At 37.9% G+C, this 17,834-nt stretch overlaps 1 protein-coding gene across 2 annotated transcripts in view; it reads left to right on the top strand.

Annotated features, from left to right (window-relative positions):
- GRM7 (glutamate metabotropic receptor 7) overlaps positions 1–17,834 on the top strand; it is a gene marked incomplete at both ends in the record, with an annotated part of 531,934 nt that overhangs the window by 406,322 nt on the left and 107,778 nt on the right. For both annotated transcript variants that reach the window (XM_081320747.1, XM_081320746.1), the window contains one exon: positions 9,877–10,812. In XM_081320747.1, the coding sequence (XP_081176873.1) occupies positions 9,877–10,812 (936 nt within the window). The remainder of the gene's footprint in view (positions 1–9,876; positions 10,813–17,834) is intronic.

Here is a 17,834-nt window from a genome sequence, read left to right as displayed (position 1 = left end):
AATTAGCTGGCCTGATGGGGAATATGGGTTTTTAATTGTTTTTTATTATTCTATCGTTGTTGTATTTTAATTGGGCATGGTTTAATTCTCTTTTAATTTTGTATAGCTATTTATATATGCCCTGTGAACCGCCCTGAGTCCCTAGGGAGAAGGGCGGTATAGAAATCAAATAAATGAAATGAAATGAAATGAAAGTATTACTATGCGCAGAGTCAGATCGAATGACATATATTCTCAAAGGGAAAAGTGAATCACTTTTCAATAAAAGTTGGGACTCCTGGTATTCATGGTTACAAAATAGAATATTTAATCTCAACGGGGGAAATACCAGATGATTGTGTATTATTATTTGAGGTATAGAATCTGGAGATATATACAATTATAGATTTCTAATATTTGGTAATTATTTTTTTTTATTTTTTAATTCCATTTATATCCCGCCCTTCTCCGAAGACTCAGGGCGGCTTACAAGCTTAGCAGTAGCCTTCATTCTATGTATATACCTGCTTATTAGGGCTTTCACACACACCCCCAAGCGGCATTATTACAAAGTCAGCTTATTGCCCCCAACAATCTGGGTCCTCATTTTACCTACCTCAGAAGGATGGAAGGCTGAGTCAACCTTGAGCCTGGTGGGACTCGAACCTGCACTAATTGCAGGCAGCTAAAGATTACTTAGCCTGGGATGCACGAGAAAAAGAAATTAGGGGTAGTATTACACTCCCCGGTCCTGTCTAATGTTGTTGTTTTTGATTTTTTTGGTGTCTAGGATGTTTTGGTGTTTTTCTATTTGATGCACTTTTCAGTACTTTGTAATAATGTTCTTGTTTTTTTATTTAAAATTTGTTTAATAAAATTTATTTAAAAAAAAGTCATAAAAGAGCCAAGGTTCCCTATCCCTGGGCTAGAGGAACCAGCCATGAAAAATATATAAAAAACAAGAACACAAATAACTGATGGATGGGACCCTAGCCATATAGTCCAATAGCAGCCAACTAGTTGCCTAAGAAAGCCTCCTGGTCTCTCAGCAGATGAATTTCAGAGGCAGCCACTCTGCTATCAAGACTAATAGCCATTGGTCTCTATGACAGTCCATAAATTGATCCCGCCCTTTTTTGAACCCAGCCATCAGGTAATACGTATGTTATACTGTATGTTGCATATTAGGGAGTATGTTAAAACAAAACACCTTTTCTTTAATCCTAATTCTTCTAGGATTAAATTTCAGTGGGCGTGACCTCTGTATCTGATCAGAAGTTCATCCACTTTGTTACTGATTTTAGGCATTTTATTAAATGAAGACATCTCAAATGAAAAAGGGTTTTCCCTCTATCAAGGCACATAATTAAATATTATTATCCTTTTCTGTACTAAGTGAATACTAAGTTAACTTTCTACATATTTTTTCTTCTTCTATGCATCTTGGATTTAAATTAATTACTTGTTAATGTTTTTTTTATAGAATAGCAGAGGTGGAAGGGACCTTGGAGGTCTTCTAGTCCAACCCCCTGCTCAGGCAGGAAACCCTATACCATTTCAAACAAATGATTGTCCAATCTCTTTTTAAAAACCTCCAGCAATAGAGCACCTACAGTACAAATTCTGGAGGCAAGTCATTCCAATGATTAATTGTTCTAACTTTTAGGAAATTTGTCCTTGGGTCTCTTCCTGATTAGTTTCTTGTCCTGCCTTCAGGCGCTTTGGAGAATAGCTTGACTCTTCTTTGTGGCAGCCCCTTAGATATTGGAACACTGCTATTATGTCACCCCATGTCCTTCTTTTCATTAAACTAGACATACCCAATTCCTGCAACCATTCGCTCTGAGCTGCCAAAAATATTAGGGCAGGGATGGATTTGACTTTTACTGTAACCAGTGGTCGCTTCAATCTTACTTTCAGGCAGGAAAATTGTTCTGGGGAGGAGTAGCTGTCTTCTGTCATGCTTTCTTGATTGCCAAGCACAACTACATAGCTCTTTCTTAGGAACCTGTTTCATGTTCCAGACAAACCATGAAAAGCAACAGAAGCTGTCTTGCCTGGAAGAAGACACTCTCCACATTGGTTTACACTATATTCTTATTCCCCAAGACAAGAATTTAAATTTGGGAGAAAGGATCTAACCTTTTTTTATTCATAGTAACAATTTTTGAAACATTGCTGTGGTTTGCATTGACAAAATATCATTGATATATTCTTAATTTCATTATCAGTTTGAGCCTCAGATTTTTTTTAAAAAATAATAATTAAATCATTTAATGCATAAAGTTCAGGATCAAAGTAATGAAAACTATCAAGCTCACTATACCAAAAGTCTTGGGACTACTGTCTTAGTAACTGGAGAAAAAATGACAAGATAACAATACATATGAGGACAATTTTCAAGCGACATTTCTGTTATTTCCATTGAACTCAGATTAGGCTAATAAACAACTAAAAGGAACAACTGGAACTGCATGGAAGGAAATATTAGTTTCAGCCATAGTGTGTTAATTAACATAAAATATTTTTTTCTACTGAATTTCATCTAAATTTTAGCTTAATTATATTTTTCTGGTATGACTTTGTATAAAATGAGAGATACTATATGATGATCCTTAGAGCTTCTACATAAGAAAAACTTCAGGTATTCATACAGTACATATAGAGATGGCTATAATAGATTTTCATTACCTTATTTAAAAAGCAAATTCTAGACTTTCAGAAGACAATGTATCATGTACTTTTGCATCCTGGATTGATGATTACAATTGTCTACTTCAGACTTTCTTAAACTTTTTTCCTCTTAGAAACCCTTCCCACTTTTAAAAATTATGAAGATTCCCCAAAGAGTTTCTATTTACTGTATATGGGTTATATCTATTGATATAATAGATTTAGATAAATTAAATGTATCTATACTGTAAGCCAGATTTCTTTATTTGCACCCTGCATAGACTGTTGTGTATGTAGTAATGAGGTTGCCTATCCATCCATCCATCTCCCTAGTGTCTAATGGTGTATCTCCTTCTGAGGGAGGTATTCCTCGATATGACAATTTAAGATAACTATTTGCCAGTCTCCAATCTTCCCATTTCAGAGAAAGCTGTTGAGAAACTACATGACACCTTCAATAAACACATGTATACACTTTTTTTTAATTGAATGCTTCAAACTATGCTATGGAATTATATTAAGACACCTATAAAACTGTAGGGACTTGACCAGGTAGTTTCCAAGAATTGGACAGAGTGAAGAATTTTTTTTAAAAAAAAAATATCTGCTTATGATATTTCCTAATCTAATTATGAAGGCAATTCAGAAATATACCTCTGTTTGGTTATCAATGACAGTCACTTGCAGATGCAGAACCTTTCTTATACACATTAGAAAACTACAATATTACATTACTTTTTGACATAATCGCCATTCAGATTGAGGCACTTGTCATAACATCTTACAAGGTTTGAAATTCCTTAGTAGTAGTCACTCAGTGCCAAATCTGGGGTATGACGGGGTGGGTGAACAAAAACAGACCAACGGAACTGCTTCAAAAGTTCTTGGGTATGTCTAGTGACATGCAGACAAGCATTATCGTGAACCAACACTCCACTGGAAGTCAGCGTGCACCATCTGACTCATCTGAGTTTTTGTAATGTTTCACAGAAGATGTCATGGTTCTGACAGATGAAACTCTTCAAAAGAACTTCGAGGCATTGTTTACCTTAAAGGATCTTTTATTCGAGTAGCATGATATCGGCACTACATAATTGAAGCCAAAAAGTGAATTTCCCTCCCCTGGGCACATAGTATCAAAGCACAATTCCCTCCTCCAATTAACAGTTATAAATCACATTCCCCAATTAGCTTGAAGCGTGGGCTTCCTCTCCAGCTCTCCAGCCTGCCAATTCTTTTTCAGCTCTGGGCTCAATAAACTTGATTCCCATGCTAAGTTTAGTGTTGTTATGTCTAGCTGGACTCATTCACATCCCCTCTCCCAGCATCATCTAACTCTAAAAGCAAAAGGGAAAAGATGGCTATATTTCCATCTGTTGTCAATGCAAAAACATCCAATGTTAGCAGCATTGACAGTAGACTTCTTAATTGATCGTTGAACCACGCCCCATGAACTTTACTAGCAGTACTTCTTTGTCATCTTCACATTTGGCAGTATTTTCTTTAGCACCACTTCCGGTGTGGTGTTGGTTCATGATAATGCTTGCCCGCACACCACTAGACCCACCCAAGAACTTTTGAAGCAATTCTGTTGGGATGTTTTTGATAACACACACACACACACACATAGCCCAGATTTGGCACCAAGCAACTACTACTATGGAATTTCACATCTTGTAAGATGGTGATTATGTCAAAAAGTAATGTAATGCTGTAGTTTTCTAATGTGTATAATAAAAGTTCTGTGTCTGCAAGTGTCTGTCATTGATAACCAAACAAAGATTTATTTCCGAATTGCCCTCATAGAATGAACTGACTGCCATATGTCAGGATTACCATAACTATTAGATGTTACCACCATGGAGTGATAGAGTTTGGGGTTCTGTGCTCAATGCTCCAGCAATGATCTATTGGTTTGGTAATGACTGGCAATACACATATTTCATTATTTAATTACAACACTGAGTAGAGTATAAACAATTTTGATAACTTCCAATCCACTGATGTTAGTTATTCACCCATCCCTATTATTGCTAAATTAATGTTCTTTTTGGCTAATCTGAAGCTTCCTGCCTTTAATCTATATGTGTTGCATTACAATTAAGTAACTATGTACTTGAGAAAATTTCATATAGTCAATATATACCTTTTGTCTATTTTGTTTTGGACTAACAATAATTAAATTATCTATCTGCCTATCTGTCTGTCTGTCTGTCTGCCTGCCTATCTATCTATCTATCTATCTATCTATCTATCTATCTATCTATCTATCTATCTATCTATCTATCTATCTATCTATCTATCTATCTATCTATCTATCTATCTATCTATCTATCTATCTACTTACTTATCTACCTACCTACCTATCCAATTTATATGGCTTTCCATCTCAATTTCATGACTCTGGATGGCTAACAACAATTTGAAATTATATAAGTTATATTTAAGAAAAAAGAAAAAAATATAAAAACCATACAAGCACAATCAGATGCCATGGTACAAAACCACCAACAGCAATGAATGCAGCCACTACCCAAACTCTACTACACATATGGATCTTTAAGCCCTGTGCCAGAACTGCCAGGTCTTTAAGGACTTTCAAAAAGCCAGCATTGATAGAAATTTAGTCAGAGACAGAACTTGTTAAAGACTGTATGATAAAGTGGGTTCAGAATTTTCAAGAAGTTATTACAATGGATACTTGGGAAAAGATTTGGGTGAGAAATGTAAAATTTACACAGGCCCAAAACTTAAGAGAGAACTTTTATAAAATGTTTTATAGGTGGCACTTAGATCCTAAAAAATTAGCAAGTATGTATCCGAACTGCCAGCCCAAATGTTGGAGGTGTGGCAGTGAAGATGCAATGTATTTTCATATATGGTGGACCTGTAAAAAGGTTAAAGCTTTTTGGATTAAAATTTGGTGGAACATGCAAAAGATATTCAAGAAAAGGATAAAGTTTTGTCCGCAACTGTTTTTACTGGGCATTATTATTATTTTTTTATTGAAAAGTTTTACAATACATTTTATCTTTAACAATCCCCCCTCCCTCCACCCACCCCTACCTAACCCTCCCTATCCCTCCCCCCCATTCCCCCCTCCCCCCCTGACTTCCCAGAGCTAAGTACAAGGTATAAAAACAAAGAACAATCATAAACATCCATATGCTAACAACAATAAACTATTAAGTCTATCGCACTCTAGCTCATATGAAATGACTACAAGCAATACTAATATTACATAAAAAAGGGGAAAAAAGAAAAGAAAACTTATTCAAATGCTAGGTGAAACTTTTTAGTCCCATATTTGTTCTGGATATAATCAATCCACTTTTTCCACTCCATAATATAACGTTCTTGCGAATGATCTTTCAAATAAGCCAAAATCTTTGCCATTTCCGCCAGGTCAGAAACTTTTAGAGTCCATTCTTCTATAGTCGGCAGTTCCTCCTTTTTCCAATATTGACCTATTAAGAGTCTTGCTGCTGTGATTAAATTCAACATCAACTTAATGTCCACAACAGTAGCATCTGTAATTATGCCCAATAAAAACAATTGAGGACAAAACTTTATCCTTTGCTTGACGATCTTCTGCATATTCCACCAAATTTTTATCCAAAAAGCCTTAACCTTTTTGCAGGTCCACCATATATGAAAATACGTTGCATCTTCGCCACCACATCTCCAACATTTAGGTTGATAGTTCGGATACATACTTGCAAGCTTTTTAGGATCTAAATGCCATCTATAAAACATTTTATAAAGGTTCTCTCTTAGGTTTTGGGCACTATTATGGATACTACTGTCGTGGACACTACCGTATATACTTGAGTATAAGCCGAATTTTTCAGCCCACTTTTTGGGCTGAAAAATTCCACTTCGGCTTATACTCCAGTCAACAAAAAAAACTTACCGAGGACTTGTGCGCGGCCGAGGCTTTGGTGCTTCCGGGATCGCGCGCACCTCTCCCAAGCCACCGCCGTCCGAGACCTGCAGGTCTCCGTTCCTCCGCGCCCTGCCTGCCTGCTTCTTTCAGCTGTCTGCCCATCAGCTGTCCATAGGGATGCTGCAAAGCTCTCCTTCTCTAGGCCTTGGACTCCCTCCTGGCTGAAGAGTAGATGAACCAAGCCAGCAAGGAGACAAAATGTTTCTGCAGCTGTTTTTCCTCTGAAGGTTTTTTTTTTTTTTTTTTTTTTAAAGTAATCTCCGAAGGTTATGCCAGAAAATGGAGGACGCTGGGTCTTTGCAAGCTTTAGCTGTCCGCCTGGCTGCCTGAAGGCCGCCCTTTTCAGGCAGTCTGACAGACAGCTAAAACTTGCAAAGACCCAGCGTCCTCCATTTTCTGGCACAACTTTTAGGGATTTATTATTATTATTCCTACTACTACTATTACTACTACTACTACTTCAGGAGTAAAAAGTTGCAGAAAAAAATTCTCTCCTTACTAGCTTAGTTCCTCTACTCTTCCATCTGGAGCCAAGGTAAGATTTTAAAAAGGGATATTGGTTGGAAGGCAGAGGGAGAGTTTAGTTTTAGCATCTAAAAAAAGGGGGGGGGGAAATCAGCGAGTACATCCCAACCAGCTTTTTATGTTTTTGTTATTGAAGAAATATGGGGGAGGGGGAGGGGTTCTGGGGTGGGTTGGGGAGGGGATAATATTGTAACTTCAATAAAAATTTTCAATAAAAAAAAAAGAAATATGGCTTTCTGGGGGAAGGTGGGGAGGGCGTTAAGGAAGGAAAGGGTTTTTGGAAGCTCGTCCTGAAGCTGCCTTTTGTGCAAGGGGCCTTTTCTCAAAGCCTAGAGAGGCAGCTTTGTTGCCTCCCCGTAGACAGCTGATGGGCGAACACCAAAAGCTCCAAAAGGCTAGGGAACTAGTCCCAGAACACCTTGGTAGGAGGAAGGGCAGAGGCAGAATTGGGAAAGAGGTAAGACAGGGTTTTCCTTCCCAGATGTTTCTCTTTGGCAAGACAGCCAGCTGTGCTGAAGCCCAGTATCTGGGGGTGGGGGAGACCTGAGGCAGGCGGGCTGGTGCTTGCATTAGGCCTCCCAGGATCCCAGAGGCTTGCAGAGCGCGGATCCAGCCTCCGAGGCATGCAGAACGGCGGATCGGCTTATACTCGAGTCAACAACTTTTCCCAGTTTTTGGGGGTGAAATTGGGGGTCTCGGCTTATACTCGAGTCGGCTTATACTCAAGTATATACGGTAAGTTGATGTTGAACTTAATTATGGCAGTGAGACTTTTAGTAGCGCAATATTGGAAGAAGGAAGAATTGCCGACTATAGAAGAATGGACTTTAAAAGTCTCCAATCTGGCGGAAATGGCAAAGATCTCAGCGTACTTGAAAGACCAGTCGCAACAGAGATATATTGTGGAGTGGAGAAGATGGATTGATTATATCCAGAATAAATATGGGACTAAAAAGTTTCACCTAGCATTTGAATAAGTATTGATGTGATATTTAAATTGCTTGTAGTTATTTTATAAGAGTTAAAGTGCAATAGATTTAATATTTTATTGTTGTTTGCATAAGGTAGACTATGATTGTTTGTATTTTTATACCCTGTATTTAGCTCTGGGAGTCGGGGAGGGGGGAGGGGCAGGGGAGGGAGGAGTTGGGGAGGTTTGGGGAGAGGGGAGGGGGTTGGGAGGGGTTTTGTCTTTTTAAAAAAATGTATTGTAAAACTTTTCAATAAAAAAAGCCAGCAAGGTCAGGGCCAATCTAACCTTCAGGGAAATGATGTATCACAGGGCAGACCCTAAGGCAGAGAAGAGTCTCTTTATGGGTCCTGCCAGACCACATTCCTTAGCAGTTGGAACCCAAACTGTGCCTCTTCTGCCAAACATGATGGGACAGTCAGACTTAATAAGTACCTACCATATAGTGCAAGAATCTTTAAAAAACATCTTTAGAGGTATCCATCTGACCATTTTTCCATTGTTGCCTTGGATTGTGCCATACAACTTCAATTCACTAGGTTTCATTTTGCCCACAGTGAATAATATTGTGTTCTTTTGAAACGCAGACACAGCCAATTTATGTAGAAAAGAACAAAGCAATTTTTGTTCTAGTCATTGTCTCTGTTAGTACAGCCAGATTGTATTATAATGTGACTTAGAAAAAAAGTCTGCACGTACAAAGACATATAAATCCTTATTCTGAAACAGAATGTTCAGTCCATTGTGAGTTCTGAGGAAATCTGGATGCCTATCAATCATCTTTTCAATGTCACTCAATGTAAATTGGTAGCATTGGTATATGTAACTCAGTAGCACTCATTATTTAACATGTAGTAAGGCACTTCAGGAAAAAAGATTAAAAATTTGAATCAGTTTCACTCTGGCTGAGACTAGCATAGGCAGGAGCTATACTAACTGGAGATCTTGTTTGAAAATAAAATCAAAATCCTTGACAGGCTTGCTTGAAATAGTCATGTTAAAATAATACATTTAATATAGATAAGGGATGGGGAGATTTAAACCATACTATCCAGCTATGTTGTTGTCATTCATACCTTTCCAGTGGGGGGGGGGGACACATGTGTCAGGATTCCTGAAAGCCAATGTGAACTTATATCATTGTACATGCATACATCAAAACATGCTGCCAATTTTAATTATTAAACAGATTTACATGGCCACCCAACTGACTCATAGAAGACTCCAGGCTGTTTAGAAAGGGGATAGGGAGCAGGCACATCAGATTTGGAAAATAATTAATTCAGCATATGGAAAGAAGTTATAAAGAAAACTTTAAGAGTCATGCTTATTCAAGCTTCACTGTTCATTAAACTATGGCCACACTTCAAGCAAACTCTATAAAATGGACTAAAAGATTATGCCTGGCTATCTAAGTGTTAGCTCTGTGGTTACAAGAGAAGAATACTATAATAATGCAAGGAATGCTACGCTAATAGGACAAAATGCTTTGTTTAAATTATGTGGGTTTCCATCGAAACTATTTTCATGTTATTTCCCTATGGTAATAACCTTTATTTCCTTTGTTATTTGCTTCTTCATGAAATTTTTGTTTCTATTTCTTACTCCCTCAGTAACAGTTCTCATTTTCTTCTCGGCTGAGTAACATGGCTACCATCACTTTTTTACTCCAGTATATTCATATTCATTTTTCTTTGTTAATCAACTCATCAATCCACTAGGCCTACTTGATAGTTACTTCCAGATAAGCAGTCTTATTTATTCTATATTCTTTTACTCTTAGATGGATGAAATGCAGTGGGGCAAAGGAGTGAAGAAAATTCCTTCTTCAGTCTGCAGTCTTCCCTGTAAACCAGGAGAACGAAAAAGGATTATGAAAGGGATGAGCTGCTGCTGGCAGTGTGAACTGTGTGATGGTTACCAATACCAGTTTGATGAAGTGAGCTGCAAGCTGTGCTCCTACAATCAACGACCGAATGAGAATCGCACTGGGTGTAGCCCTATCCCTATTGTAAAGTTGGAGTGGCATTCACCATGGGCGGTCATCCCAGTCTTTCTGGCCATGCTTGGAATTATTGCCACCATATTTGTCATGGCAACCTTCATTCGGTACAATGATACTCCCATTGTGAGGGCTTCTGGAAGGGAACTTAGCTATGTTTTGTTGACAGGAATCTTTCTGTGTTATATCATCACTTTCTTGATGATTGCCAAGCCAGATGTTGCCGTGTGTTCTTTCCGGCGTATCTTCCTGGGATTGGGAATGTGCATAAGTTATGCTGCCCTGTTGACTAAAACAAACCGTATTTATCGCATATTTGAACAGGGCAAAAAATCAGTGACAGCACCCAGGCTTATTAGCCCAACATCACAATTAGCAATCACATCAAGTTTGATATCAGTACAACTTCTTGGAGTTTTCATTTGGTTTGCTGTTGATCCACCAAACAGTATTATAGATTATGATGAACATAAGTCTATGGAACCAGATCAAGCCAGAGGCGTTCTCAAATGTGACATTACGGATCTACAAATAATATGCTCTTTGGGGTATAGCATTCTCCTAATGGTTACATGTACTGTTTATGCCATCAAGACTCGGGGTGTCCCAGAGAATTTTAATGAAGCCAAACCCATTGGATTCACTATGTACACTACATGTATAGTATGGCTTGCCTTCATTCCAATATTTTTTTGCACTTCCCAAGCAGCTGAAAAGGTAGGTGAAAATAAAGTAATTTATAAAATCATTATATTTTAAAATATGAAGGAGGGTTGAAACCGCCTTCTGGATATGGGGAAAAAATGTTTGGACAAAAATAATTGGTAAATGCTTCAGCTACACAAAAAGTTGTTGCTGTTCCTGTAGTTAGGTGAAGGTTATGATGATGATGGTGATTGATAAAGTGGTAAATAAATCACTAAGAATCATTTAATCCATTGATTTCATGGTTGTAACTATTTCAACCACAACTAGAATGTAGTCATTGTTTCAGTATGAAATGTAGTGTATAGCTTAATCAGCTTTCTTATTCTTAATGTTTGTCAAAAAATATTTAGCTCAGGACCATGTTTTGTAGTTCAGACAAAGTGGGAGCAAAAGATTGTTTATTGCTGTGGTATCAATTCCTCAAATATGAAGTAAATATTAAAAGTCATTGCTGAAATTATAGTTACTGAAACAACCTTATTAATATGTACCAAGCATACCTAAGAATAAGTCTTAACATCCAGCCACCTCTTGTTGCTGCAAAAGAAAAAAACAAAACAAAACACTGTGTTGCATTTCTGGATTTAATAAAAAGAAGGTTAATTTATGCTAATTTCAGGTTATGCCAATGGCATTCCAAGGCTGTTTGGATATTTTTGGGATTTTACTCAGATAAAAATAGTAATAATACTTGAACCCAGTGAAAAAGTACAGCCAAGCATAATATTTTTTTTACTTCAACTATGGCAATTTCAAACAAATTATTACATTAGAAATGTATTAAATTAATTAATAAATGGTTAAATATAAATAAATGTCCAGGTAGTCAAAAGATATGGAGAACCAGGTAGGCAGAAGACCAAACAGAACCATGACCAACCATATATCATTGTTTAATTGAAATGTCCTGACTGGTTTTCTCTGCAAAATTTACATATGATATATCTAAATATGTGTTTCTGTAACATTCCTTATTCTTCCCACCCCTTATTTTGTGATGAATTTCAAGCAATAAAAACAACAATCGTATTAAGGTATTGTATATCCCAAAATCTGAAACTAGGAATTGGGAATGATGTAGCTCCCACTAGATGTCGTATGTTCATTGTAATGCCTTGTATGGGTATCTGCAAGTACAACACAAACATGTACAAGGAAAATGTCATCTGCTAAGTACAGCTATAAATATAAAGGGTACCATTTACCTTATAGCACATATATATGTGAAGGCCTTCTCCCTGTGCTTTACATTCAGAGGTGTGTGTGTGTGTGTGTGTGTGTGTGTGTGTTGTATCTCTCTCTCTCTCTCTCTCTCTCTCTCTATATATATATATATATATATATATATATATATATATATAGAGAGAGAGAGAGAGAGAGAGAGAGAGAGAGAGAGAGAGAGAGATACAACACACACACACACACACCTCTGAATATATATATATATAAATTGTTTGTTAAGTATTTAGAATACTTTGCTATGCCCCAAACATGGGACAAATCTTATTTCCTGTTTCAGCCTAACCCAAGGCCATCCACAGGCAGTAGTCACAACAGTGATAGCTCATATTTGTGTAAATTTTTTTGGATTGCTAACAAAGAATTAAATGGAGACTGAAATGGCCATTTCAAACTTATTTGTTCTCATCAGTCAGCCATACCCTTCTGAGATTCGAACCTGGGCTGATTGCACATTAGGCAATTGTTCTAACCCTTAGGCCACAGGCTCTTTCTCACTTTGTTAGCTGAGAAGCAAGGGAGATATGTGTTAAGTGTTTGTTAAGTATTTAGAATACCTTGCTAGGCCCCAAACACGGTTAGGCTGAAACAGGAAATAAGATTTGCATACATCAAAACATGCTGCCAATTTTAATTATTAAACAGATTTACATGGCCACCCAACTTACTCATAGAAGACTCCAGGCTGTTTAGAAAGGGGATAGGGAGCAGGCACATCAGATTTGGAAAATAATTAATTCAGCATATGGAAAGAAGTTATAAAGAAAACTTTAAGAGTCATGCTTATTCAAGTTTCACTGTTCATTAAACTATGGCCACACTTCAAGCAAACTCTATAAAATGGACTAAAAGATTATGCCTGGCTATCTAAGTGTTAGCTCTGTGGTTACAAGAGAAGAATACTATAATAATGCAAGGAATGCTACGCTAATAGGACAAAATGCTTTGTTTAAATTATGTGGGTTTCCGTCGAAACTATTTTCATGTTATTTCCCTATGGTAATAACCTTTATTTCCTTTGTTATTTGCTTCTTCATGAAATTTTTGTTTCTATTTCTTACTCCCTCAGTAACAGTTCTCATTTTCTTCTCGGCTGAGTAACATGGCAAGATTTGCCCCGTGTTTGGGGCCTAGCAAGATATTCTAAATACTTAACAAACACTTAGCACATATCTCCCTTGCTTCTCAGCTAACAATGCAAGAAAGAGCCTGTGGCCTAAGGGTTAGAACAATTGCCTAATGTGCAATCAGCCCAGGTTCGAATCTCAGAAGGGTGTGGCTGACTGATGAGAACAAATAAGTTTGAAATAGCTATATCAGTCTCCCTTTAAGTCTTTGTTAGCAATCAAAAAAAATACATATATATATATACACATACATATACATATATACATATATACACATATACATATATACATACACACATACACACACACATACATACATACATACATACATACATACATATATATATATATATATATATATACATACATACATACATACATAGATATATAGATATAGATATAGATATAGATATAGATATAGATAGATAGATATAGATATAGATATAGATATAGATATAGATATAGATATAGATATAGATATAGATACTCTAATACTATTTAATTTAAACTAGGAAATGTAATATTAAACAATATAATGCAGGTAATGAAAATCATACTGTCTCTTACATTTCCTAGTTTAAATTAAATAGTATTGGAGTCTGTTCAGTGAGGACCATGAAACCATTCAAGACCCCACCAATATCTATTGGGGTCAAAACTAGGAAATGAGATATCCTCCCTTAAAAATGTACAGTGAACCTCATCCAATATCACTTAATCTATTGTGCCTTATATTTCCTAGAGGTCTTCCAAATTACTTCTGGAGGTCAATCCCATATGCTGGAGCATGTTTTAGAAGAAGAAAAAAAAACCTATTCTCCTAATGATTTCCACTCTTGCCAAGCAGCATTAAATACAACTCCCTGTCTGTTACTGTGCATTTAGATAATTACTAGCTTGCTTAACGTCCCTAGTTAATGTTAATCTTCTTCTTCTCTTCTTTTATATAAGATTAACTTGCTAATTTTGTTTCTCTGTCAGCCTCCAGATCCAATTAGAAATATGGGTGAGGGTATCTACTTTGCAATGAGTTTGTTCTATCTCAGCAAGACAAAATTCTGCAGCTGCCTTGCACAATGTTGGCATTGTTCATTTTGTGCACAGAATAAAGTATACAGTATATTTGGATAGCAAACCAAAATCTATTTTGCAGTCAATTTACTACATTGAACATTCTCTTATCCCAGTATCTCTAATTCTATGGATTGGGTGCTGAGCATGTATTTGATTTCAAACAGCATCTTGTAGAAAGGTGCCAATAGAAGCAAAGCATACGGTTATTCCAATTAACATATGTTACGGGGACACAAACGACCCTCTTCTTAAATGCACTGATCCTTCCTGCTTCAAAAGCAATATAATTATCTCCTAATCTGCACTTCTGCAGTTTATTTGAGTGCATATCTTTTTGACTTCAAAATGCAATTTCTGGTCACGCTTCAATAACACCATCAATTATTATATCTTTTCCTTTCTTTTTTTCTTTTTCTTTTTCTTTTTTTTGATAGAGTCGATAAAAAAGAATATTCAAACAGTTTTTAAAATAACAGTCTGGGCTGCTTTCAATGCATTATTATAAACGGTTGTATTTTCTCATATGCTTCATGGAAAAAAAAAATCTAAAGAAGAATATTTAGAAAATAAAATTAAGTGACTATATATGCAATGAAACTTACACCAGATGTACATAAATCTTTTCTGTTTCCTAAATTAGAACATAATCCTTTCAATGATACTGAATATTCAAAGATAGTGGGAGCAGGGGGCATGTATGATAAAGTATTAGCCCCTAAAATGAAACAGTAACAGTGAAGAAAATTTTTATTCTTTTTAATCTTAAGGATATTTAGAACAAAGTATAAAATGATTCCAAACACAGACTCTTTTTCTCTCAGATATGACTATATAATGTTGAGTCAAAGGTTACTGAGGAAGAAATTGATATATATATATATTTAACAATGTAGCTCTTTTGAAAATTGTACATTGCTAAACTCTTTATCTAGCTTCATCTCTGTCACTGTGGGGCAGAATAGATAGTATTTATGAAAAGAGAAAAAGCTGCCAGTACGATTACATTAATTGGCATGAAACACCAAATAAATTTTTGAATTTTATACTAGTGGAAGTTTATAATGGTTCATTTTTGAGTCACATTTTTCTAACTTTAATGAGGCTTCTAAAACAATGGTTTTGAAGGCTGTTGATTGCTTTTGACCAATTTTCTTGTTAATAGTTAATTCCAAAATGTTGATAGCAACTCCAGCATGTGGACCACTGCCAAAATGGCTTTTTAATTGTCCATTCTGTGCTATTTAATTTAATAAAAGTTCAACATGCTTCAGATGATATTAAATTATTACTGGATTTGGCAGGGATGGTTGTGTTGAACTTATTGACTTTAATTATTTTTTTATTTATGATGCAAGACCACCATTAATACATGCATAATTATATACTCTGTGTGTTTGTGTGTGTGTTTGTGTGTGTGTTTGTGTGTGTGCATGTGTGTGTGTAGCCATATAGAGTTACCAATTAATTGAAGAACTTGATATTTGGAAATTGGAATTATTCCAAGACTTTCACAAAGTTTTGTGGAACTTGCCAGGATTGTGCTTTATCTTCTGTTATATTTAATTTGATCTTGAAACTACTGGCATCTCTTATCAGGAAACTGTAGGATCTCTGGGGCCTAAAGCAGTTGAACACAAATTTTTATTGTTATTATATGTTGTGATGATGTATTAAGTCTTATTGACAATCATGATTGTTTTACACCTATACTTAAATAAAGTATAGCAGCTTAGTTTTAATTTAATTTAATTTAATTTAATTTAATTTAATTTAATTTAATTTAATTTAATTTAATTTAATTTAATTTAATTTAATAATTTAATTACTCTTTAAATAATTTATATTGGAAAAATGTTGATTATAATAATAAAAGGAAGTACAAACTAAATTAAGGAAAAAAAGAGAAATAGAAAGAAATAACGAAAATTTGGTATCAGCAAAAAGTTTGTAAAAAGGTTACCAGAGCTTTATTAAATGGTTGCACAGAGGGCCACATCAGGTGGTTGCACGGAGGGCCACATCAATATCCGGGATCGCGCCCTCGCTATCTTCGAGCGGTGGCGCGCTCCGACCCTCCGGTTAGCACCCTCTTACCCGGGGATGAGGGTGATCAGGTCCCTGAGCTTAGGCTGGTTTATTTTAACACCAGATCCATCGTTAACAAGGCTCCCCTCGTTTGTGATCTGATCGAGGAGGAACGCGTGGATCTGGCATGCATTACGGAGACTTGGTTGGGCTCGGAGGGAGGGGTGCCTCTGACCGAGTTATGCCCTCCAGGTTTCCGGGTGCTACACCAGCCACGGGCTCAGGGCAGGGGTGGTGGGGTGGCGGTGGTTGTCCGGGAGACTCTATGCCCGCGGGAGGCCACCATAGTCCAGATGGCCGGGAGTGAATCCCTCCTCTTGAGATGTGGTCCTCGGGCTCAGTTGGGCTTGTTGCTCACATACCTGGCGCCCAGCTGTGTGGCAACAGCCCTGCCCGAGCTGCTCGACACTCTCTCAGGGTTGGCGGTGGAGTTCCCCAGGCTTATAGTTCTGGGTGACTTCAACCTGCCTTCACTGGGAGGGTCATCTGAGTTAGCTCGGGAGTTCATGGCCTCCATGACGGCCATGGGCCTGACCCAGGTTATTGAGGGCCTGACTCATGTGGGGGATCATACTCTCGACCTGGTGTTCCTATCTGGACAATGGCTGGATGATCTGGGAGGGGGTTCACCAACCATTGCTCCCCTGTCATGGTCAGATCATTACCTCCTGCGGCTGGTCTTCCGTTATGCCACCCCCCACCACTGGGCTGCGGAACCGACCAGGTGGTTCTGCCCCAGGCGCCTAATGGACCCGGAACGGTTCCAGAGGGCGCTTGGGCCTATACCCATCACCCTTACCCACAGCCCAGTCAATGTCCTGGTGGATGCCTGGGAAAGGGCGGCCGCCGGGGCACTTGACTGTGTTGTACCCTTGCGACCTCTGACCCGGCGCAGATCCCGTTGGGCCCCATGGTTCTCTACGGAGCTCCGGGAGATGAAGCGTAGGAGACGGGGTCTAGAGAGCGGTTGGAGGTCCAGCCAATCCGAATCTGACCGATTGCAGCTAAGAACCTTTATAAGGTCTTATCTTGCGGCGATAAGGACGGCGAAGTCTAACTACTTTGCTGCCCTTATCGCGTCCGCAGATAATCGCCCAGCCGCCCTGTTTAGGGTAACTCGCTCCCTCCTTAATCAGGAGGTGAGGGAGGATCCCTTACGGGGACGAGCCGAGGAGTTTAGTCATCATCTGGCGGACAAAATCGCTCAGATCCGGACCGGTCTGGACTCTCACTGGGCAGAGTCTGATGTGGAGGAATCGGACGGTCTTGAGCATGTTATCTGGACTGAGTTCGATCCTGTTTCCCCTGATGATGTGGACAGGATCATGGGGAGGCTGAGCACCACCACCTGTTTGTTGGATCCGTGCCCCTCCTGGCTAGCTTATGCGGCCCGGGATGGGACACAAGGCTGGTTCCACGCAGTAATAACTGCTTCTTTGAAGGAGGGTATCTTCCCTGCCGCCTTGAAGGAGGCGGTGGTGAGACCCCTCCTCAAGAAGCCTGCCC

This window comes from Vipera berus, assembly GCF_964194415.1.
Source record: "Vipera berus genome assembly, chromosome: 2".
In the NCBI taxonomy this organism is placed as follows: domain Eukaryota; kingdom Metazoa; phylum Chordata; class Lepidosauria; order Squamata; family Viperidae; genus Vipera; species Vipera berus.
The sequence above is the reverse complement of the archived record's forward strand: the minus strand, read 5'-3'. Positions and strand labels throughout refer to the sequence as shown.